The sequence below is a fragment of the Lissotriton vulgaris genome, chromosome 5, assembly GCF_964263255.1.
Source record: "Lissotriton vulgaris chromosome 5, aLisVul1.2, whole genome shotgun sequence".
Taxonomy (NCBI): Eukaryota; Metazoa; Chordata; class Amphibia; order Caudata; family Salamandridae; genus Lissotriton; species Lissotriton vulgaris.
In genome coordinates this window covers 208,001,708-208,025,065 of record NC_141693.1, presented here as the reverse complement: position 1 = coordinate 208,025,065, position 23,358 = coordinate 208,001,708, and the positions used below count along the sequence as shown (strand labels likewise).

The window sequence follows — 23,358 nt, the reverse complement described above, 5'->3', positions numbered from 1 at the left end:
TGGCTGACTGTGGTGTTAGCCCTGGTCAAGCAGAAACCACAATCCTTGTCAAATTAAAGCACAGGCAAACTCCAAATTGGACTGTGCTGAACCCCTTGGTAGCTTGGCACAGAGCAGTCTGGTTTAACTAAGAGGCAATGTGTAAAATATTGGTGCAACGATTCAAAGAGTAAAACGGTGAAAACATCATATGAAAAGGATCTCACCCCAAGTAGAGAAATCCAATCAGTAGAACTGGGGTAATGCATTTTTAAATAATAAAGTGTAGAATAGCCTCCACATCTATCTGGTCATGCTCGACTGGGTCAAAGTCAAACGTTCAGGCCGCCCACGATGGCGTGCTGGTCAGATACAGTCCTAGATTAGTCTTGCAAAGAGTTCCGTTCATGTTGGAGAGGGCCCCAAGGAGCAGGGAGAGTGTTATGGGAGGCTGTTGGTGTGGTGCTAAGAGCTGGTCCAATTTGGTGTTTTCCTGTGCCTGTGCCTTAACCACAATCCTTGTCAGATATTTCTGAAAGCCCGATATTGTTACCTACAGGTAAACCACCTCACGTTTGCACAAGTGATTCTGCTTTTAAATATCTAACTCATTTCTGCACAATTTATTGTTTGTGAGCCTCCCATGGCATGATTAGCATGTCTTATCCAAAGAGGAGCTTTTGTATCGCAAGAATCAAGCATTGCTCCAATAAAGTGGTGAAGAGACTTACCGCTGGGACAGAGGGGAGCAGCAGGCTACAGCTAAGATTATAAGGATATTGGGATAGTTAGCTGAAATACATTTAATAACCATGAATCTATGCTAACAATTTCTGAAACTTTACTCAGAGCAAAAGGTTGAATTGTTAATCAGTTAATGGGGCTTATCAGTCGTGGAAGCTATACTCAATGCAAACGTTTGAATCGTATAGATTTATAGAAATGTTAAAACTTTCACATAAAATTAGTTGTATCAAATGTCCACCAATGTGTACAGGTTCAAATTAGTTTTGACATGCATGCACATCTAAAACTGAAAACATTACGCTCTTAAAAAAAACCCTCTCAGCCCCCTTTATAGGCATACCCATTGATCATTGCCTAGCCAATAGGCTGCTAGCTCTGTTCAGTGCTTTGACCAACACTTACACATAATAGCCAGTGGCAGCAAACACGTCCCCGTTATCAAGCAAGGAGAAATTGGTGATGGGCATCCTCAGCATTGCCTTGAACATATTTACTTCTGGACAGTCTGATGCTACTGCAACATTGTACCATTTACCTAGAAACTGAAAGACAGAGAATAATCAAAGGCTGCAGAATATAGACAAACAAAAGCTTGCGGGGCAAGAACCCCCTCTACCGGTGCTCATAAAACCAGCAAGAAAAGTGCTTCATATTGAGGGCATGGCAGAGTTATGAACTGGCAGTATTCTAAACACTGCTTCAATAAATTAGCACAAAGAATCTGCATTGCTTCAAAGTTACTTTACATGGTTCTCCTTGGATGGATCTGCACAAGATTTGCCATGCTGAACCCAAATTAAATGAGCATTGCTTTTCATAAGTGTAGCGAGTCTTGCACTTTATTTGAAGCTATAGTAGATTCGAACTTGAACGGGATAGTTGTAAAAACGTCTGTTCTCTCCCTTGATGAGATTCTTGGTCTTTTGCACTATTGTATAGATTGACACTAATGTCTCTTATTGACGTACATTTTTGTAATGAGGCGGAAAGAGAAAAACAGGGGTGCAAATGCCAAATTCATAGGGGACTAATCGATAACCAAGGGGCACATCTTGGTTGCACTTTAGCAAATGTTGTTTTGTGGAATATTATGACAAACATAGGTTCAAACATTGGGTAGCACAAAATCACCTTTTACGTTCTATAAATAAAATAAAAAATGAATTAGCAAAAAAAGTGAAAAAAGAAAAGATATTAAAATACACAAACCAAGGAATTATGAGCAAATGGAGAAAAGAAAAAGTAACAGAATGCGAAAGATATTTGATTCTAATCTTGATGTTTTTATGATTATTATTCACGTTTGTGATGATTTCAAATCTATAACATTTATGATGTTTGAACTAGAATGTTTATGCAACAAATTATAATTTGGAAAGTATTTCGTTTAAGTTGATTGTACCATATGAGTGACCCTCCTAACAAAGGGAGAGGAACAGTGTATTGTGTATATATATATATATGTGTGTGTGTATATATATATATATATATATATATATATATATATGAAAATCCACAATTCTGCCAATGAGCAAGGTCGCGCACTCAAGGAGATTCAGTCATGAAGGTATTTATTCACCGAAAATCGCTACGCGTTTCGACACACCAAGGTGTGATCAAGACACCTTGGTGTGTCGAAACGCGTAGCGATTTCCGGTGAATAAATACCTTCATGACTGAATCTCCTTGAGTGCACGACCTTGCTCATTGGCAGAATTGTGGATTTTCATTAAATCATTCGGCTATGGGTTTGCCGAATTTTCGCGCCACCTGACGACGGGAGGAGGTACCCAGAAAGACCCATATATATATATATATATTACAAACAAAAGACACCGCACTCTGGAATCCGATATTCAGTTTAATTTACACTCACAACGTGACAAAGGCCATGCGAGGCTGAAACTCGATGGTGTGGCGTTTTGAGTGTAAATTAACTGAATATTGGATTCCAGAGTGCAGCGTATTTTGGTTGTAAATTAATTTAGGGCTTGGATTTGGCTCCTACGTCTGCACCCGTTGTTATGTGTGCTGAAAATCTAAATCACATTGTGCAGCAGCAATGCATATATGAAAACCAAATGGGACTGAAATTCACTCAAAATATGAATTCGAGAGAAATTGACTTCCTGGATACTAAGGTCTACATTAAATCCAATCAAATCCACACGACAGTGTACAGAATAACAACTGCGACAAATAGCCTGCTCCATGGATCAAGCTTCCATCCTAATTCTATAAAAAGAAGCATACCCCATGGGGAGTTTTCAAGAATGAAAAGAAATTGTTCAGAACCTACGGAAATGGAGGGCAAATGTGAGGACTCCAGAGCACGATTTCTGAAAAGAGGGTAGAAATGTAAACATATAAAATGTGGTGAAGAGAAAGCGAGACAGAAAACGAGAGCGCAGACCTTGGTGAACAATAGAAATTTAAAGGAGGATGCGTAAGCTCAGTTAAAAGAAGCACCACCACGTCTAATACTAACCTATAGTAAAGAAAGCTTTAGGATTCAACAAATCCTAACAAAATATTGGATTGTAGTAAAGAAGGATCCTGATATAGTCACAATGAAAGGAAACCACCCTCTTATTTCCTACAGGAAGGCCCCATCGCTTTCTGACACATCAGTGAACAGCCACTTCGAAGTGAAGAAACCTGAATCATGGCTGCAAATGGCCCAGAAAGGCTTTGGCAAATGCATCACTTGCAAAGTGTGCAAGATTGGAAAAAATCTAAAGTTACTTGAAGATCCCAGGGGAAAAGTCTTTAAAATCAGACAGACAATTCCTTGTGACTCAACATATGTAGTATACCTGCTTGAGTGTTTTTGTGGCACGAGATATATAGGAAGTACTATTTGTCCGCTTAAACAACTTCAGATTTTTTAATATAATTTCTTTGTACTTTTAACTAGTAGTCATATTTCTAGAGTGATGGAGAAAGGGGGCAGGCCTCTGTCAGCTGTCAGCAATCCCGCTGTGTGGGACTTACTGGAGGTAACAGGTGGGATTCTTAGCCCCCAACCAGCCTCAGCCTTCAAGTGGACTTCATCCCCAATCAGTAGTGCGCCAGGAGGCATGTTTGCAGAGCGGTGGACAGAGAGGGCAGGGGCTCTGGCAAGCTCTGAGCAATCCCTCTGTGTGGGCTTTCATGGAGGTCACTGGAGGGGTTCCTGACTTGCAAGGACCCTCTGCATCCAAGGGAACTTCATTGCCCAACCAGTAGTGCACCAGGAGGTGCATTTGCAGCGTGCTGTATAAAGGGGTGTGACCAAGGAGGGGCTGTTGGCCCCCAAGGACCCTCAACAGTCAAGGTGACTTCCTCCCCCAACATGTTGCATGCCAGGATACCCTGCTGCAGGGTGGTTGAGAAAGGGGGCGGGCCTCCTGTGACTTAGCCCTGGACCGGGCTTTTAATTTTTTTACATTTTTATTAAGGAAAGGGGGCCTTGTGGTCTCATTCTCCAGATTGATTCTCGCCCTGGGGACCCCCATTCCCCCAGAGCCAGGCCTTTCTGCAGTGGGGGAGGGGGCTACCTTCACATGCTGATTTCATCCCTCCGGCCCAGCCTTTTTATTTTTAATTTTTATTTTCTAATCAGGAGAGGGAGCCATGTGACCCATTCCCACGGAGCCAGGCCTTTTAAATTGTATGTTGTTTTATGGGGAAGGGGCCATACGACTCCCTCTCCATAGGCTGATTTAGTCCCCAGGGACCCCATCCCTACGGGCCCGCCATGTCTTCTTGGTGCCCCTTGGGCTCCTAGTCTCCACTGGGACAGCAGGTGAGCCTGTCTGCCCCCAGGCTCCGTCCCTTTCTTCCCGCCTCTTGCGAAAGCAGGCACTGTTTTCAGACACAGGGACTTGCTAAACATGCAGGTCCCTTTGTCTGAAAGCAATTCAACTCTGCTTCCAGCAAGCAAGAGCATTTTGCCACCTCTCACTTGCTGGAAGTGGATCATTTGCTGTGACTTGGCAGGAGTGCTAAAACTCCTGCCAAGCCACAGTTATGACCCAGGGGTGGACACTCCGGGACTTAGCAAGAGCCGGCCCTTAGGGGATGGCGGTTCCCAGAGCCATCTATGACTCCAGGATGTATACTTTAGTGTCCCACTCCATTCTCTGCTCTAGGCCCTTCAACAGGAGGTAGCAGTCCCCCGGGCCATGACGGCCCGGGAGGGGACCACGCGGCCCCCCTTTCCATTTTGTAAACAATAAGTTGGTCCCAGGGAGGTGGTGGTGTCTGGGGAGAGTCCCTGAGGCCCCCCATTAGAAATAGACTAGCCCAGAGGAGGTGTTTGTCCCCGAGGCACAGTGGTCCATGTGGCCCCCAATTTCTTTTTTTACTATAGCCCCAGGGAGGTGGTGGTCCCCAGGGCCTAGAGGGGGTCCAAAAGGCCCCCTTTAATAATCTGTAACACCCGGGAGGTGGTGGTCCCTGAGGCCCTTATGAGGCCCTAGGAGGGGGGCCGTTTATCCCCCGTCCTTTATCTTTTAAATGCCCCTGGAACCAGGCCCACCTGCAAGAAGCACTGTGTTTCCTTTTTTAATTTTCGATGTGAGCCACGGATGCAGCTTGGCTCCTGCCAATTGTTTTTTTATACATGTTATTTTTTCCCTGGTGGTGGACCCCCCAAGAGGCCTAGGGGGGTCATGATATTCCTACCCTGATACCCTTTTCTTTTTTTTGCACTTTTTTTCTGGGACCCAGTTCCAGCCGAGTCCGAAGATGGCTGCCAACACTTCCTGGTTTGAAGTGAAGTGTGTGCTGCCAATCAGATCTCAGCACAAGATCAGGATGGTTCACGGATCCTTCACATCCTTATATATATAATTTGGATATTTCTCAATGTTTTAAAAACTACTGAACGGATTTATGCCAATTTACAAAAAGGGCACTTTCTGGATCAACAGCCAACAGCTACCTTTCTGACAAATTTGATTTAATTCCGTTCAGCAGTTTGTGCTGTAGTGGTGTCTAAAATATCTTTGAAATTAACATGGAGAGAAAACGCTTTTTTAGACTCCCCTTTTTCTTAGCCCCGCCTGATGCATCACCATGAAACTTTGAAGGCAGCAGCTGAAGTGAGTATTTTATCATGCTAACATGAATTCAGTGGCACCACAAGCACAGGATCCTCGTCTGGGCATATGCTTCCCACTTAGGGCAACAAAAACAAAAGGAACAAATGATGGAAGGAATGTTGAACAATGCAAACATTTACCATCAGTCACAAAGATCTGAGGATAATCCATTGTTCTTTTGTTCACCATGCCACCCCAGTTTGGAGCCAGCCATATGCAAATCAGTCTTGACCCTGCTCCTCATGTAAACAGTCCAGCCCGAACTGCCAAGCCAGTTTCTCCCTGGACTGGAAACAAGCATCCTGGGACCGGTTCCGGGGCATCACCCTCATCAGCCAGGCTAGCTTGAACCCGGTGACGTAGTGAGCATGGGACTCACATCTGGGTATACCCTTCCCACTTAGAGCGACAAAAGCAAAAGGAGCAAATGAAGGACGGAATGCTGGACAGTGCATGTACCAGGGTGGGCACCCCGGGACATACCAGGAGTTGGCTCTGGGGTGTGGGAGGCCCCCAGGGCCCTACATGGCTCCAAGAGGAGGGCCACATGGCCCTCTCCTTCAGTTTGCATGGACTGGCCCTGGGGAGGAGGTGGGCCCAGGGCCCGTATATGGCTCCCTCCCAGTTTTATATATTGTTTAGGCCCCAGGGAGATGGTGCTCTCCAAGGCCATCAGGGGTCCATATGGCCCCCATCATTTGTTAAAATTATTGCCCCAGGGAGGTGGTGGCAGTAAGCCCTGGAGGGAGGTCCATGTGGCTCCCATCCGGTTTGTAAATAAAGCCCCAGAGAGGTGGTGGTCCCTTAGGATGTTGGTACAGTGCGGCCTCCTCCTTTTTTTCAAAATGTCCCCCGGACTTGGCCCAACCCGAAGGCCCTTGTCAAAATAAATGAAGGACAAACATGAAATTAACAACCTCTAACCACTCCCTTAAATATACAGAATACTACCCATACCTCCAAAAATACATATACACAACCAGATATCTAATAGAACCAAATTACTAGAGACAGAAGTCCTTTGATAATGTTTATTTACTATTTTTACCATATAACAAATTACAACCTAAACAAAGACAATCATGGTCAAAAATCAATAGTCAAGATTTCAATATTTTTTTCTTTCAAAATTCTCCTATATTTCATGAATTTGTATACACAAATGACACCTCACCATCATTGACACTAACATCACATAAATACATCAGACATTCACACCTCACCCTCTCTCATACATAACACCTCATCAATAAAATCAAAAACATAAAGATGACTGAGTAATCTCGTATTTGATTAACAGTGCAGTATACGTTTTGATAGATTTTTGTAGACAATAAAGCAGAAAGAAAGAATCTTACATTGCAATACACAGTCAAACAGATATTAACACGTAATTTTTAATCATGTTTCCATTTATTCAACATGAGTAGTGCCGACATGCGTTTCGGTAAAACACCAATATTAGGGTAACACCTTCCTCAGGGCAAAGAGAGAAGAACCGTCAAGTTAAAACCAAGGATGGGGGAGGGTGCCAATCCAATACAGACACTGGGGATATAAAGGCTCACATTAGAACAACATTTCATCAGAATAAATAGGAATATCGTCCTACACCATCATTCACCGTATGCATATATCTGGATAGTGGCAAAAGAAAAAAGTAAGGGAAAAATTGTAATAAAAAATAATAAAGCCACTTGAAGCATCCAATAAACTGTGCAGGGTGATAGTTACCAAACACCAATAACATAGACAGCAAAAGCCCAAGCATTAAAATTATTGTGAGACCCTCAACAGTGTTGTTCCAGCAAAGGCATGTCTCCCATTGAAGTACTTAGTCACTTATCGTTACATCATTGGGTCTTTTCCTACACCAGGAGAAATCGTCTCTTGAATCTGAGACCATAAATGATCCATCATGTGAGGAACAAAGGTTTAAAAACAGTTTTTTTCTTCTTAAGATGCAGGCCAGAGTAGATGTGTTGCAGAGTGCACACTGAAGGACTAAGCTTCTCCTCTCTAATGAAAGGAATAATAATATTGTGCCTCAGCCCAGACCTATGAATACCTTCTAAAACAGAAACTAAGGACTGGAAAAAAGAGTCCCATATGACCAAAAAAGGAGTGTCCCATTTGATTTAATTTTACTTCATAAAGGGATCCTATAAAATAACCTTTTGGTCCTGACGAAAGCCATTGACCCATAGGGGGCAAAGTTGGCAGGAACATGTTGACCTGGTTCTTCCAGAGATAGATGTGAGAAACACCTAATACCTCTCTTTTCACATCTCGCATATTTTAATCTTACCACTACCTTTGATTTTCTTAATAAAACGAGTCCTTCATAAAGGTAGGAGGTATTGTTAAACCTTTTTTCCTCACATGGTGGATCCCATATGGTCTCAAATTCAAGAGACAATCACTCCTGGTGGAGGAAAAGATACAATGACACCCGACATCGCCATAGCCATCCCGGACGGCTACAAGATCGCCCACAGAAACCGCACCAACTGAGTAGGAGGGGGGATCGCCATCATCCACAAGTCCAGCCTCAATGTCTCGACCAACGCCGACGACACCCTCAGCACCGCCGAACACCTGCACTTTCAGATCCACACTGATCCCAATACCACCCTCAGAGGAACTCTGATCTACAGACCCCCGGACCCCGGCCACAGTTCAGCGAATCCATCGCCGACTTCGTCAGCACGCACGCCCTTGCCTCCACGGACTACATCCTCCTCAGAGACCTGAACTTTCACCTCGAGAACAACAACAATTCCACCACCCTGATTGATAGCCTCGCCAACCTCAGACTCAGACAGCTCGTAGCAACACCAACCCACTCTGCCCGCCACACGCTCAACCCCATCTTCTCCGCAAGCTCCCACTGCTCCTTCAGTCACACCACCGAACTCCACTGGACCAACCACCGCTGCATCCTCTTCGCCTTCCGGAAACCCACCACGCACCACCGCACCCAACAGATCCCCCACCGCAGCTGGAGCGAAATCACCGAAGACCAGTTAAACGCCGCCCCCGCCAGATGTCCACCCTCTGACCCCACCGCCGTGGACCTCAGACGCTGGATCGATGACTGTGCCAACACCCTCGCCCTGATCAAGAATCCCTCCAACAGACGCACCAATACGAATGGCAGATGGTTCACCGTGGACCTCCAGACCTCCAAGCAAAACTGACGAAAACTGGAGAGGAAATGGCGCCACGAAAAGACACCAGAGAACCAAACAGCCCACAAGAACGCAATGTGCCAACACCATCACCTCGTTAGATCCGCTAAAAAGACCTCATTCAAAGACAACAACGCACACAACAGCAAAGAGCTCTTCAACATTGTGAAGAAACTCTCCAACCCCAGCTCCAACACCAATGACATCCCACCATTGCAAGACCTGTGCCATTCCCTTGCCTCCTTCTTCCACTGCAAGATCGCAGACATCCACAACAGCTTTGACAACCAGACCAGCACGGCACCCAACAACACCATAGACCCCACAGTCACCACCCACAGCAAACCCCTGCTCGCCTGGACTAACATCAACACCAACGACACCATCAAAATCATGAGCACCATCCACTCCGGCTCCCCGTCAGACCCGTGCCCCCACCACATCTTCAACAAGGCTAGCACTACCATTGCACCCTATCTCCGCAAGGCCATCAACATCTCTTTCGAGGCCGCGACCTTCCCGGAGAGCTGGAAGCACGCCAAGATCAACGCCTTGCTTAACAAACCCAAGGCAGACGCAAGACCTAAAGAACTTCCGGCCCATTTCCCTGCTCCCGTTCCCGGCGAAGGTCATTGAAAAAAATCGTCAACAAACAGCTGATCCGCTACCTCGAGGAGAACAACATCCAGGACCCAACCCAGTCCGGGTTCCGCAGCAACTACAGCACCGAATCGGCCCTCATCGCCGCCACCGATGTCATCAGGGCTCTGCTGGACAACGGCGAGACCGCAGCCCTCATCCTCCTGGACCTGTCAGCCGCCTTCGATACTGTATGCCACCGCACCCTTCGCACTTGCCTCCATGACGCAGGAGTCTGAGGCAAAGCACTGGACTGGACCACCTCCTTCCTCTGAGGCAGAACTCAGAGGGTCCGCCTCCCCCTTCCTATCTGAAGCCTCCAAAATCATCTGCGGCATATCCCAAGGATCATCCCTCAGCCCGACATTGTTCAACATCTACATGGCCCCGTTCGCCTACGTCGCTAGACTGCATGACCTCAACATCATCACCTACGCCGACGACACACAACTGATCCTCTCCCTCACCAAGGACTCTCTCACCCCCAAAACCAACCTCCATGAAGGAATGAAAGCCATCGCCGGATGGATGAAGAACAGCCGGCTGAAGCTCAGACAAGACGGAGGTCCTCATCCTCGGCTCCACCCCCTCAGCCTGGGATGACTCCTGGTGGCCGACCGCCCTGGGAACCGCATCGACACCCACCGACCATGCACGCAACCTGGGATCCATCCTCGACTCAAAACTATCCATGACCAAGCAAGTCAACGCCATCTCGTCTTCCTGTTTCAACACCCTCTGCAAGCTCCGAAAGATCTACAGGTGGATCCCCACCGACACAAGAAGAACGGTCACCCAGGCCCTCGTCACCAGCAGGCCGGACTACGGGAAAGACCTCTACGCAGGAGCACCAGCCAAAATGCTGAAACAACTGCAACAAATACAGAACACCTCTGCTCACCTGATCCTCGACATCCATCGCCACAGCCACATCACACCCAACCTGAGAGAACTCCATTGGCTCCCCGTCAACAAGAGGATCACCTTCAAGCTCCCCCCCCATGCACACAAGGCACTCCACAACACCGGACCATCATACCTCAACAGACGACTCTCCTTCTACACCCCAAACTGCTAACTCTGCTCTGCCGACCTCCCCCTCTCCACCATCCCCGCATCTGAAGAGCAACCAACGGCAGCAGATCTTTCTCCTACCTCGCCGCCAAGTCCTGGAACGCCCTCCCCATCCTCCTACGGCAGACTGAAGACCTACTAACCTTCAGGAGACTACTCAAGACCTGGCTATTCGAGCAGTAGCAGCAGCCTCTCCCCCCCAGCACCTTGAGACCCTCGCGGGTGAGTAGCGCGCTTTACAAATGTATTGATTGATTGATTGATTGAATGATGAAACAATCAGTGGCAAAGTATGCCAACGGGAGACATGCCTTTGGCGGAACAATGCTGTTGAGGGTCTCACAACAATTTTGGTATTGCCCCCCCCTCAATCTCAACACAACTCTTCCACTCCTTGATTTTGCATTTTACATGTCGTATATTGCAGTCGTGGATCGGGCACCGCAGGATTGTAAAATGTCTCTTTATGAGGTACAGAGTATTGAGCACCATGAAAGAAAAGGAAGCCTACTTGTTTCTACAAATGCTCTGAACTGGGCAGATTGGCAGTAGTCACTCTGTAGTTATAGTAAGGGTGACAAGAGATAGGTATTTATTTTTTATTTTTTTCCCTTTAGAACTGTGCACCCATTTAACGAATGTGCCTGGAACTTTGCAGACCTGCTTCTCCCTTTTTATTTAGGGAGTACTGAAAGTTTCACAACGTTTGGTCGCTGGGGTGCAAAGAAAAAAGGGGAGGTTCCAAAACAGGCTTAAAATCGAATGCATTTTTCCACAGACGTTTGTATTTCGCATAGCGCAAAAAACCATCAGCTGGATTTTTATGAAATTCTGCAGAATTGGATAGTGAGTGGTGCAGATGATTATTCTGGGTACTGCAAGCAAATCGATTAAGTAATATTTAGTTACAAGGTATTTTTAGCTATATCTGTGTCCACATTAGTACCGCATTACAATCTCGGTACATAGTCATGACAAGGGATAATCTGATTGGCTAATGAGGACAAAAGATTCATGGCAGCCATGTTGCTTTAGACACTCTTTTTCTCTGCTTTGGAATACATATTAACACTGAGTGTTATTGAATGGTTTAGCCTTGTAATTGTACCAAGGTTGCTATAGTTGTTATATGTACAGTTAAAAATTTTGGAAACCTTTTATGTGTTGTTAACATTCATGGAGTACCGTGGTATGGCAGTGCCACTCTAGAGGGTACCTTGGTACCATAAACGTTTTTTTAAAAAAAAGAACCTATACTGATTGCTATATTGATGCTCCTGTGAGGTTGGCTATTTTATTATAACTGATTATTTTTAACTTAGATATGTTGTAGTAAAAGCTGGCACATGTTATTAATGAAGATGTAATTGCCAGTTGTTGTGAAATGGATACCATAGCATGAAAACTATTTGAAATGGTAATGTGGCGGTCATATTTGGAGAGCATGTTGTAATCTTTTAGGAATGCAGACACCATTATATTGATATTTATATACATTTCTTCACACTTCGGAGCATTTTTCACACGGTATTTCCATTATATCCGTTGGCAAATATTCGAATACACAAAAGGGGTGTGAGGAAATACACTCATTAAATATGTTAAAGTTGCTTTCATCTTAATGTCTAGTTTCACAGTTGTGAGGTGACCAATGTTATTACCTCCACAATGAATAATCATAACATGTGGGTTGCTCTCAATCACTAAACTGCGAAATTAGAAGTAGAATGTTATTCCGCCTTAAACCTATTTACCCCGCCCATGTGATTTCAACATTTGGTACATCTAAAGTATGCTCTATTCCTCTTCTTTTGCCATACCCTCTAGCCCAAAAAATGTAACTGTGTCCAATTATCCACAAACAGAACATTTTTTTTAACAAAATACCTTTAAAAGCAGTTTGTCTAGGCAGCAAAGTAAAAGCTTTATGCAATAGCCTACAACTGTGTCAAATGATCTTTTAGGTAACATATTATACTCCTGAAAAGAAGCATGCAGATTGGCTCTATACAACACTGGGCGTAGCTCAAACAGTACAACTGGAGCCCATTAATTCTTAAAAAGACTAGAAAATTAACTTTTAACATACTACGGAGTACACACGGCTATTTCAGTAGAAATGAAGGCCATATGACCATGGGAACTGTTTGAAAACATAATGTTGAGGTGATATAGGGCGGACATGTGAGTATCTTTTAGGAATGCAGACACCATTTTGTTTATTTGCCTTTGCATTTTTTCATACTTTGCAGCAATGTTCACACAATATTTCCATTGTAGCCTTTCGTAAATATTTGAAATACACAAACAGGATGTGAGAAAATAAACTCATTAAATATGTAAACGTTGCTTTCACCTGAACTTCTATTTTGACACCTGTAAGGTGACCAATATTATTGCCTCCACAATGAATAATCATAACATGGGGATGCCCACAATCGCTGAGCGAAGGTAGGATGTTATTCCACCTTAAACCTTTTTCCCCCACCCATGTGATTTTAACATTTGGTACATGTAAATTATTCTCTATTCCTCTTCTTTTGGCATACTCTCTAGCCAAAAAAATATAACTATGTCCAATTATCCACACACAAACTATTTTCTTTTACCACAACCAAATATATTCAAGAAGCAGTTAGTCTATGCAATGAAGTGAAAGCTCTGTGTAATAGCCTACAACAGTGCCCAATTTTATGGCAAGACCGGAGGCTCCTATTATGCTTTCTAATCTTGCATTTAATTGCACAGCAGCCAAGATAAGCAAAAAACTACAGTTCCCAGAGGGCCAGAGAACAAACTGGGCCATGGGAATGAGAAAAAACGAGAATACAGTAGCCAATCATAGAGGACCTATTAGATAAAGACCCTAACTGACTGCGCAGCTTCCTCTTTTCTTGCTGCTCGCAGTCAGATAAGTGTCTTTATCTTTGCTCACAGTATTATTGTGTTTGGTTTCATGCTTATTATGACCGTTTTGCTGAAATTTGCTTATATTTGTGAAGCGCGTCCTCGCGCTCTTGCTTTCACGCTCTACGCGTGTGTTTTTCTCTGAGCTCCGTCGCTTTGTTTTCCTCGCTCTCCCCCCCCCCCTTTTCTGACTCTCTTGGTCGCGACCTAGCGCGCGCTGCTTCGCGCGTCTTCACCGACCTCTCTCACCTCTTGGGGGCTTCTCCGGTCACCGGCTGCTTAGTGTGCCTGCATTTTCAGTTCTGGTGCCTTGCTTCCTCCGTGTGTGAAGCCGTCTGACGCTCTGCCCGGCCCACCTCTTAAACACGCCCCTGCTCAGAAAGTTAACCCTCGCCTACCTCCTGTGTTTTCCTTTGGCCCTTTCTGTCACGGCCTGGTTATGGAACTCAACAGTTCCTCTGAGGAAGTCCCAGCCCAGGACTCACAGACCTTCAAGAAGGACTTGAATAAATTTATTAATAATTCTGTGGAAACAGCTGTGGAAGTATCCATGAAAAGAATGTCTAAAAATATGGAGAACTCCATGTTAAGCATCATGTCCAAAGTATTGGCCCAATCTGCGGGGGAAAGCAGAAAAAGAAAGGTGGAACACTCTGCTCAATCTCGTGTCCCTAAAAAAGCGTCTTTGATTAGCGAGTCTTCCTCGCTCTTGACTGAGGACTTAGTTCCTCCCAGGCCTCCTACTAAGGAGGGGTTTGTTGGCTCCGAGGGCAAGCGCAAACAAAAAGACAAACATGCAGAGTCTCCTAGGAGAAAATTGGTAATTTCCACCATATTGGACACAGATGATGATGATGATGCTAATTTTGATGACGCTGATCAATTATTTGACCTTTTTGACACTAATGACCCTTCCCCCCCTTCTAAATCTTCTAAATTGGATTCTTTTTCTTTTGAGCCTGTTTTTGACTCCGAAGGTTTTCCCATGTTTGATCCCTCTACTATTCGTCATCCGAATTCTACCGAATGGCTCCCTTCTCACCATGTTGGAGAGTATATCTCAGCCAGGTTACGTCTCCCTCTGGAGGCCCCGGTAAGGGCCAGACTCAAATCTGAATGTCCTAAACCTTCTCTCCCCGAAAAAATCACTTTGGTTCCTTCCATCGATCAACCTCTCCTCACCTTCTTTTCTAAGTTTGGCAAGGACCCCCGCAGAGGGGTGGACAAGGCTTGGTCCACTTGCCAAGACAAATTGTTGGACATTGTAGGCCCTCTTGCCCGTATTTTTGATTTGGCGGAATCCTCCCGCCTAGAAGGTTCTGAACTTTCTGCTGAAGAAATCTCCATGTGGGCTCAACGCGCCTTCTGTCTTCTTGGAAATGCGAATTCCGCAATTACTCATGAACGTCGCAAGGGTCTCCTGATTAAATTGGATCCTAAACTTTCAAATCTGGCACCCATGGATCCTGGCCCCAAGGCGAATGGTCTCCTTTTCGGAGAAAATTTGGTTCGTGATCTTAGTAGATTTGTTTCTACTTTTGCTTCTTTGGACAAAGCCCAGCAAACAGTAAAAAAGGTTTTCGCCCCTTGGGTTTTTGGACGGGCCGGCAGAGGTAGGAGCCGCTCTTCCGGCCGTCCCTACAACCAAGGCTCCAGAGGTTCGTCCAGCAACAATCAGGACTACAAACCCCAATTTTACCCCCAACGTGGCCATGGCTTCAGAGGGAAAGGTCAACAAAACTATCGTCAAAACTCCAACCAACAAGGTAAGCCTTTCTTTTTCCCCTCCTGTGGGGGGTCGCTTAAAACTGTTTATTCAAAAATGGTGCACTCTCAGTTCAGACCCTTGGGTCTTAAGCACAGTGCAAGGCTACCTAATAGAATTTCTTTCCCCTCCCGTTCAGTCTTTTCTCCCTCCCCCTCTCATCTTTTCAACTCTCATGGCATCTCAGATTTCAAACGAAATCGAGGCTCTACTCCAAAAAAGAGCGATTCAACTTTTTCCCTTCGACTCCTCAGGCTTTCTAAGCTCCATTTTTCTAGTCCAAAAGAAAAACAAAAAGCTCTGCACGGTCATCAATCTGAAGTGGTTCAATCAGTTTGTGGTTTACCGCCATTTCAAAATGGAAACCATTTTACATCTGAGGGACACTCTTCGCCCCAACGACTGGATGGTCCGTCTGGATCTTCAGGATACTTACCTCACGGTTCCAATTCATCACTCTCAATGGAAGTTTCTTCAGTTCCAGTGGGCAGGTGTCAACTACTGTTTCACCTCTCTTCCCTTTGGCTTATCATCCGCGCCCTGGTGCTTCACAAAACTCTTAAAACCAGTGGTCGCCTATCTTCGCTCTCTTGGCATAAGACTAATTATTTATCTGGACGATATCCTCCTCATGAATTCCGACAAACAGTCTCTCCTCTCCGACCTGCTCTTGACTCAGTCTCTTCTTCTGGACCTGGGTTTTCTCATCAACACGGACAAGTCCTCTCTGATTCCGTCTCAGAACACGGAATTCTTGGGTTTTCTGGTGGACTCTGCTGCAGCGTCCCTTCGCCTTCCTCTCTCCAAAGTTTCCAAAATCAAAGCGGAGATTTTGTCTGTTCTTCAGTCCTCTCTTTTGTCCCTCCGATCCCTAGCGCGGATCGTCGGTCTCCTCTCCTCCTCCATTCAGGCCATCTTCCCTGGCCCTCTCCATTATCGCGCTCTTCAACGCCTAAAGATTCGACACCTTCGACAAGGCCTCGCTTATTCGGATCTCGTGGCTCTAGATCCCGAGTCCCGCACCGAGCTTCAATGGTGGATAGACCATTTAGATGCGTGGAACGGGCGCATTATCTTCGCCACTGCCCCAGATCTAGTCTTAGAATCAGATGCAAGCCTGTCGGGCTGGGGCGCCCGTTGTGGACCAATCTCGACTGGAGGTTCATGGTCTGCCGAGGAGTCGAAGTTGCACATCAACTGTTTAGAGATGCTTGCAGGTTCCTTTGCGATCAAAATCCTTTCCAAAAACAGGATTCACTGTTCTATCCTCCTTCGTATGGACAATGTTTCTGCGGTCCGCTACATCAACCATCTCGGCGGAACAAGGTCCAAACCCCTGGCGGACTTAGCAAAGAGTCTGTGGGAATTCTGTCTCGCCCATCACCTTTCTTTGACAGCAGAGTATCTCCCTGGAGATCTCAACAGCGTGGCGGATTGGCACTCAAGATTTCTTCGAGATTCCAGCGATTGGAAGCTCTGTCCATCCGTCTTCCTTTCTCTTTCCCATCTTTGGGGCCCTTTCTCTATCGATCTTTTTGCATCCCGGCTCAATTCCCAATTGCCCCGGTTCTACAGTTGGCGCCCGGATCCCCTGGCCTTGGCGACAGACGCTTTCCTGCAGGATTGGTCTCGTCATCTACATTATGCCTTCCCTCCTTTTCTGATGATCAACAGGGTTCTTTCTCAGGTTCGTCGCCAGTCTTCGTCTCTAGTTCTTGTAGCCCCTTTCTGGCAAGCGCAGGTGTGGTTTCCGACTCTTCTCGAGATGGCAGTGGACTTCCCGGTCCTTCTTCCCTCCTTCGGGGATCTTCTACTCAATCCCCAAGGCGACCAGCACAGTCTCATTCTCGACTCCTCCCTGCAACTCTCGGCCTGGAAAGTTTCCGGCCTTCTTCTTCTGACGTCCTCATTTCACAAGAGGCTTCGATCTTTATCAGCCAGGCCTGGGCTCCTGGAACATCCAAAGCATACAGATCCGCCTGGTCTCTTTGGGCAAGCTGGTGTTTGGAAAGGGACCTCGATCCCATTTCAGCCTCTCTGAATTTCATCATTAATTTCCTTGGTTCACAAGCCAGTGCCGGTAAAGCTTATCGCACTATCAATCTCTATCGTTCAGCCATTTCTCTCTACCATTCCCAAATTGATGGTAAACCGGTGGGTGCTCACCCTATGATTTGTCGTCTACTCAAAGGTGTACGTTGTGCGAAACCACCGTTGGCTAAGTATACCTCTTTATGGGATGTTACAGTGGTTTTTAAATTGTTTACTAATTGGCCTGACAATTCTGTTCTTTCACTCAAGATGCTATCTGCTAAACTTACCATGTTACTGTGTCTAGTTTCCATTAAGAGAGTTTCTGATGTTAAGGCTCTAGATGTTTCTGCTCGCCAATTCTCTCCTACAGGTGTTCTGTTTCAGATACGCAGACGTACTAAGACTCATTTGGATTCAGTGTTTTATCCTTACTTTCCAGCTCATCCCAAATTGTGTGTGGGACAATGTTTAAAAGTGTACGAACACCGAACTGCTGATCTCAGAACGCCCTCTCTTTCTCAACTCCTTATTTCCTTTCGTAAACCCCATCTTCCTGTCTCTTCTCCTACCCTTGCCCGTTGGGTCCGTTGGGTCATGTCTCTTGCCGGAATTGATGTCTCCGTTTTCGGGGCTCATTCGGCCAAGGGAGCCATGGCTTCTACAGCCTTTTGGTCTGGCTCTCGTCTGGAAGACATTCTGAGATCAGCAGACTGGTCAAATGACAGTGTATTTCGCATGTTCTATTGTAAACCTGTTCATACTGTGGCTTCTGATGTGGTTAATATGCTTTAAACAAGCATAATAGGAGCCTCCGGTCTTGCCATAAAATGTAGATTTTTCTAGTATTCATGACGGAAAATCTTAATTTTATTAAAGACACGGAGGCGAGTATTATCCCGCCGCAACATTATTAACATTTGTTCTCCCTCCCTACAGCGAATCCAGCCCTGCCTCCGGCTTCATCTTAGGAGATCTACCCTTCGACTCCTACGATCCTCACCTCCGAGTTCTCCATCTCCAGTGCTCCCGGATTCTCCTCCTGGTCTCCTGTTTGGTCTTCTTCCTTGGATTCCTCTTATACAAGACTTATGTTCCTGGACTTTGGCTATATCCTTAATATTATTCATTTTCCCTTTGTTTAATGACTATTCATGACCTGCTCGCCAGCGAAAAGAGGAAGCTGCGCAGTCAGTTAGGGTCTTTATCTAATAGGTCCTCTATGATTGCCTACTGTATTCTCGTTTTTTCTCATTCCCATGGCCCAGTTTGTTCTCTGGCCCTCTGGGAACTGTAGTTTTTTGCTTATCTTGGCTGCTGTGCAATTAAATGCAAGATTAGAAAGCATAATACTCGCCTCCGTGTCTTTAATAAAATTAAGATTTTCCGTCATGAATACTAGAAAAATCTACAATATCTTGTTTGTATCATGCTATACTTCTGAAAGAAGCATGGTGATTGGATCAATATAACATTGAGCTGCAAACACAGCCCAAACAGTACAACTAAAGCCCATTCATTCTTAAAAAGACTAAAATGTTAACTTTTTATATACTACAGAGTTTTACAGCTATTTCACTAGAAATGAAGGTAAAATGAATATAATCACCAATACAGTACAGTATTACAAATGTACCACACTAATTATTTGTGATGTACTTTGAAGGTGGTTCACAATGGTCCTCCAACTCTAACTGACTTTAGTCACCTGATAAAAGTATCTAATTACATAGTTTGTTATAAATACAATTTTATGTAACACTAATACCTATTGTATTATATTTAGAAGCATGCTGATTACTTCAATATAACATTGGGCTGCAAGCATAACCCAAACAGTACAACTGAAGCCTAATCATGCTCAAAATGACTAGAGTGTCTACTTTTAAGATACATTAGTACACACAGCTATTTCAGAAGAATTGAAGGTCATATGGCAACATTCCCGAATACAGTACATTATTACCAATGCACCACACTAATTATGTGTAATCTGAGTTGTGGTTGGTTATACGTTATCCTACAACTCTAACTAACCTTAGTCACATTACAAAAGTATCCCATTATATGGGTTGTTATAAATAACATTTGAGTGTAACACTAATACCTACTGCTTAATATTTACCAGTAGGCTACCAAAATAGCCCAATAGTTCTGGGTTGCTCTTTAGCTGTATTACAGCTGTACTTGAACAGAAGCTTCAAGATACAATTATTTGTTTCTAAGTGTTTCATTATTAGAGGAATAACAACACAGTTTATTTGCATCTAAGTTTAAATTAGAAGAAACTGACATTATATTTATTGGTAAACCAATGTTACATATACATCAAATGTTTACATTATACTCCATTTTACTATGGGGCCGATTCCGATCCGGGTCGGAAGGGCACCAAACGCAATCCGGCCAGAAAAACTACGAGCCGTATGCGTGTTTTCCGCCCGACTCGTACAGCTGTACAACCAAGCCAGTACGATGCGAGCTACGTGAAAATCACCGACCGAGTCGTTTCCGGGTCCGAACCGCTCCGTACGTCTCAGCTGTAAGCTAACCAAGGCGTGCAATGGATGCGATGTACGACTGAGCCAGTCGATGCACACGTCGGACAGCCGGTGCGAGCCGAAGTGTCCGACTTGCAAAACGTCCGGGAAGTTGCCTTTGGGGTTCTGCGTTGGACCCCCTGTGACCGCAGCCCTACAACTCGGACACAGGGGGAGACCCAAGGGTCTCGCCAACACAGGCATGTACGGTGCAGATGGCACAAATGCGTACCCACTCTAGGGGGTGCCCTTGCATGAGACGGACCCATTCTATCAATGGGAGCCCATGTAGGCGTCGTACGACCAGCTCCCATTGACTTCTATGGGAGTCCGACCGAACCGAGTCCGGCAGCATACGGCCACATTGTACTCGCTCGCTCGGACTGCAGGACTCCGGCTCAGTCGGAAAACACTCCGGATCCAGCTTGGTTGGAGAGCTTTTCAACCCAGATCGGAATCGGCCCTTTTTAGTCATAATACTCTTTCTTTTGCTCCTTATTTTTTGGTACAGGTACATTTAAAGTTGCCATGATGCCTTTAAAAAATTACATGACAAAAATGAAAATGTACTCTAAACTCTGTACATATACTACATACTACATGTCATTATGTGGCCTCGCATGATTGATGACTTATGAAGAAATCTTTCAAAGTTTACAAACTTAGTGGTGACCAATGCTTGTTTGCAGTTACATTTTTAAAAGGGATGAAAACTTCCAAAATCTGTATCTCTGGAACCCTCACGTGGATTTTGAAGATCGAGGTCTTTAAAAATTCCTAAAAATACTCTTCAATATGCTAAATTGGTGTTGTGTCTCATTCCTGGTCTGTGACTTTCTTATTCCATTGTGTGGTGCTGTTCAATGCTTTACACTAAGGGGCATATTTATGAGCCTCTATTGCCACAACAAAGTCACATTCAATGACACTGTGATGGCGATAGGGGCTTCAACTTATTTACAAGGCAATATTAAGCCACTTAACGTGGCTTAACGCTTCCTTGTAAATATGGCACCCTTTCATGCTGTACTTAGCTTGATAGGGGAGGGCAATGAGTGTTGTAACGGGTGTTCCACTGCAACACCCATTGATTTTGACTCTGCCCCCTATTTACAAGGGTGGCATAGATAGGAGGCAGCACCAAAATTTAGACCAGGGAAAACCTGGTCTTAAACAGGCAAAACTAGGAGATCTGCTTTATTTTTCCTCATTTTTTTCTGTTTACAGAAACAGCAAGTTGCCATTGACACCTTCCTGCACAGAAACAATAAGAAGATAACATTTTGCAACTTCTATGTGTGCGGCATTAAGCAGCACACATAAACGTTAACAAAACGTCATTTACAGATTGTTTATGTGCAGAAAGGGACACCTTCCTGCACATAAACAATCTTACACTCAACGCAGACACCCTTGCACTATGGTGCAAGGGTGCCTGCCTTGCCACTAGGCTGCTAAGTTTAGTGCCAATGCTGGGGGAAACGCAGGACTGCACTATATTGTTATAAATATGGTGCAGCACTGCGTTTCTGAATTGGCTCAGTGCAGCGCTAAGCCAGGGAGGCTTTATTGTAAACCTGCTCCTATGGTCCTTTGCCAAGCCTTACTGCTCGCAGTAACAGCTTTAGGGTTGATTTAAGGTTACGTAAATGTGACTGACTGGACCCAGTTTGGTATTTGCAAGTGTACTCCATGATAAGGCCCCAAAGCCATATCATATGGTATGCCCAAATCCTCACATGGTGGCCTCCCACTATTTCCTCCCTTCCCGTTGTGCTAGTTTCTTCAAGTTTTGATATTTTTGCATAGTTGACATATTCTCACTCTGCTCCAGCAACACTGTAGTCATATACTAACAAAAGAGTTCCTCTGCTACTTGTTCTCTTCTGGCGTCCCTATTCACTGTTCCCGCATTTGTTGCCATCATGGCTTAATGGGTGGATAACCAAATATGTAACAAGCCGCTTTAGTTGCCTCTCAGGCTTAAATAGTCCTTGAGCTTCACAAGACGGCCTGCTCTGATTTATAGAATCATATTGATTTAAGCCTCTAGGGGACAAGTGCTTACTTAGAATATTCTGGTTCTCCCCCTAAACTTGGGAACTACCCAGAGTTCTCTGCTTTCTTTTTTGTATAATTTACGTTGCACTCAAAGCCTGAAATGGTATTGTTTTGAGTGCTTCCTTGTGTCTGGACAAAGGTAAACCTTTCTGAAGCGCTGTAGTGACAGCAAAATACAAGTCACAGTTTGCTTTTCTTTATTCCAGTTTAGCTTGAATTATATTTTACCAATCTTTTGTAAATAACTTCAGATAAGCAGCAGGAGACTTCTAACTAGTTATAAGTTAGGTTTATTAAGTTACAGCAGCGCAACACACCTCGCCAGCTGACCAGATCATCAACCGACAAGTGTGGATTATTCAAGTACCACATAGAATGTAAACAGGCATTCTGGGAGGCTAGTAGGAAGGAACATAGAGGGAGGTGTAATGACAGCAGGTGACCATGTTGGGAGGAGAACTAGTTTACTACACATCCTCCTCCTTTATCTAGAAAATACAAATGACCACAGATGGCCATGTTGGGAGGAGAACTAGTTTACTACATATCCTTTTCCTTTAACCCCTTGGACGCTGATGACGGAACCGCTCCATCATCAGCTGCAGGTGCGCTGTGCTGATGACGGAGCGGTTCCGTCATGGCCCGCTCGGAACGCCTGCGCTGCGCAAATTCCGCACCTGCGCTGAGCGTTCCATTGAGCGGGGCGGGCCACGACGGAACCGCTCCGTCATGAGCACAGCTCAACCGAGGCTGGTGACGGAGCGGTTCCGTCACCAGCATGCGGCTGCCGCGCGGCCGTCCCGCCCCCTTAGCACTGCGGCGAAATAGCCACCGCAGTGAAGGGGTTAACTAGAAAAGACAAATGACCGCAGATGGCCATGTTGGGAGGACCATAGGTTTACTACACATCCTCCTCCCTTATCTAGAAATTTATTACACAGATTGAATTTTTGAACTCTAAGTTCAAGAAAATAATTCTTTCTGTATTTTCTTACATTTTCTGATACTGGACTCCTTATCTCAGTACTGGGGCACTGAGACCCCGTTGCAGGAGCTTCTTCTTGGTTCTCGAAACACTGTCCAAACCATGGAACATTTGTTCCCTCCTGGTTCACAGACAAGGTTAAGAGCTCCCTGACCAGCTTCCAGATTTGGAACGTTAGACCCTGTTCTGGGTCCTCTGACCCACCTCTGGTCGCCATACCAGTCATGGGCTTTGCGCTCTCTTGGATGACTTATGTCCAGTCCTTGTCCACTCCTGGACAACCATTGTTCATTTCTTGATGTGGGATGGCCTTTGTCCACTCCTTTGACCTCTTCTAGTTTTGGGACCTTAG

General features: G+C 45.1%; 1 protein-coding gene across 1 annotated transcript in view; it reads right to left on the bottom strand.

Moving 5' to 3' along the window:
• LOC147710505 (uncharacterized) overlaps positions 1-1,262 on the bottom strand; it is a 44,131-nt gene extending 42,869 nt beyond the window's left edge. Inside the window, exon 1 of the mRNA XM_086920014.1 lies at positions 1,129-1,262. Within this exon, the coding sequence (XP_086776140.1) occupies positions 1,129-1,214 (86 nt within the window). The 5' untranslated portion in view covers positions 1,215-1,262. The remainder of the gene's footprint in view (positions 1-1,128) is intronic.
• Between the last annotated feature and the right edge of the window lie 22,096 nt (positions 1,263-23,358).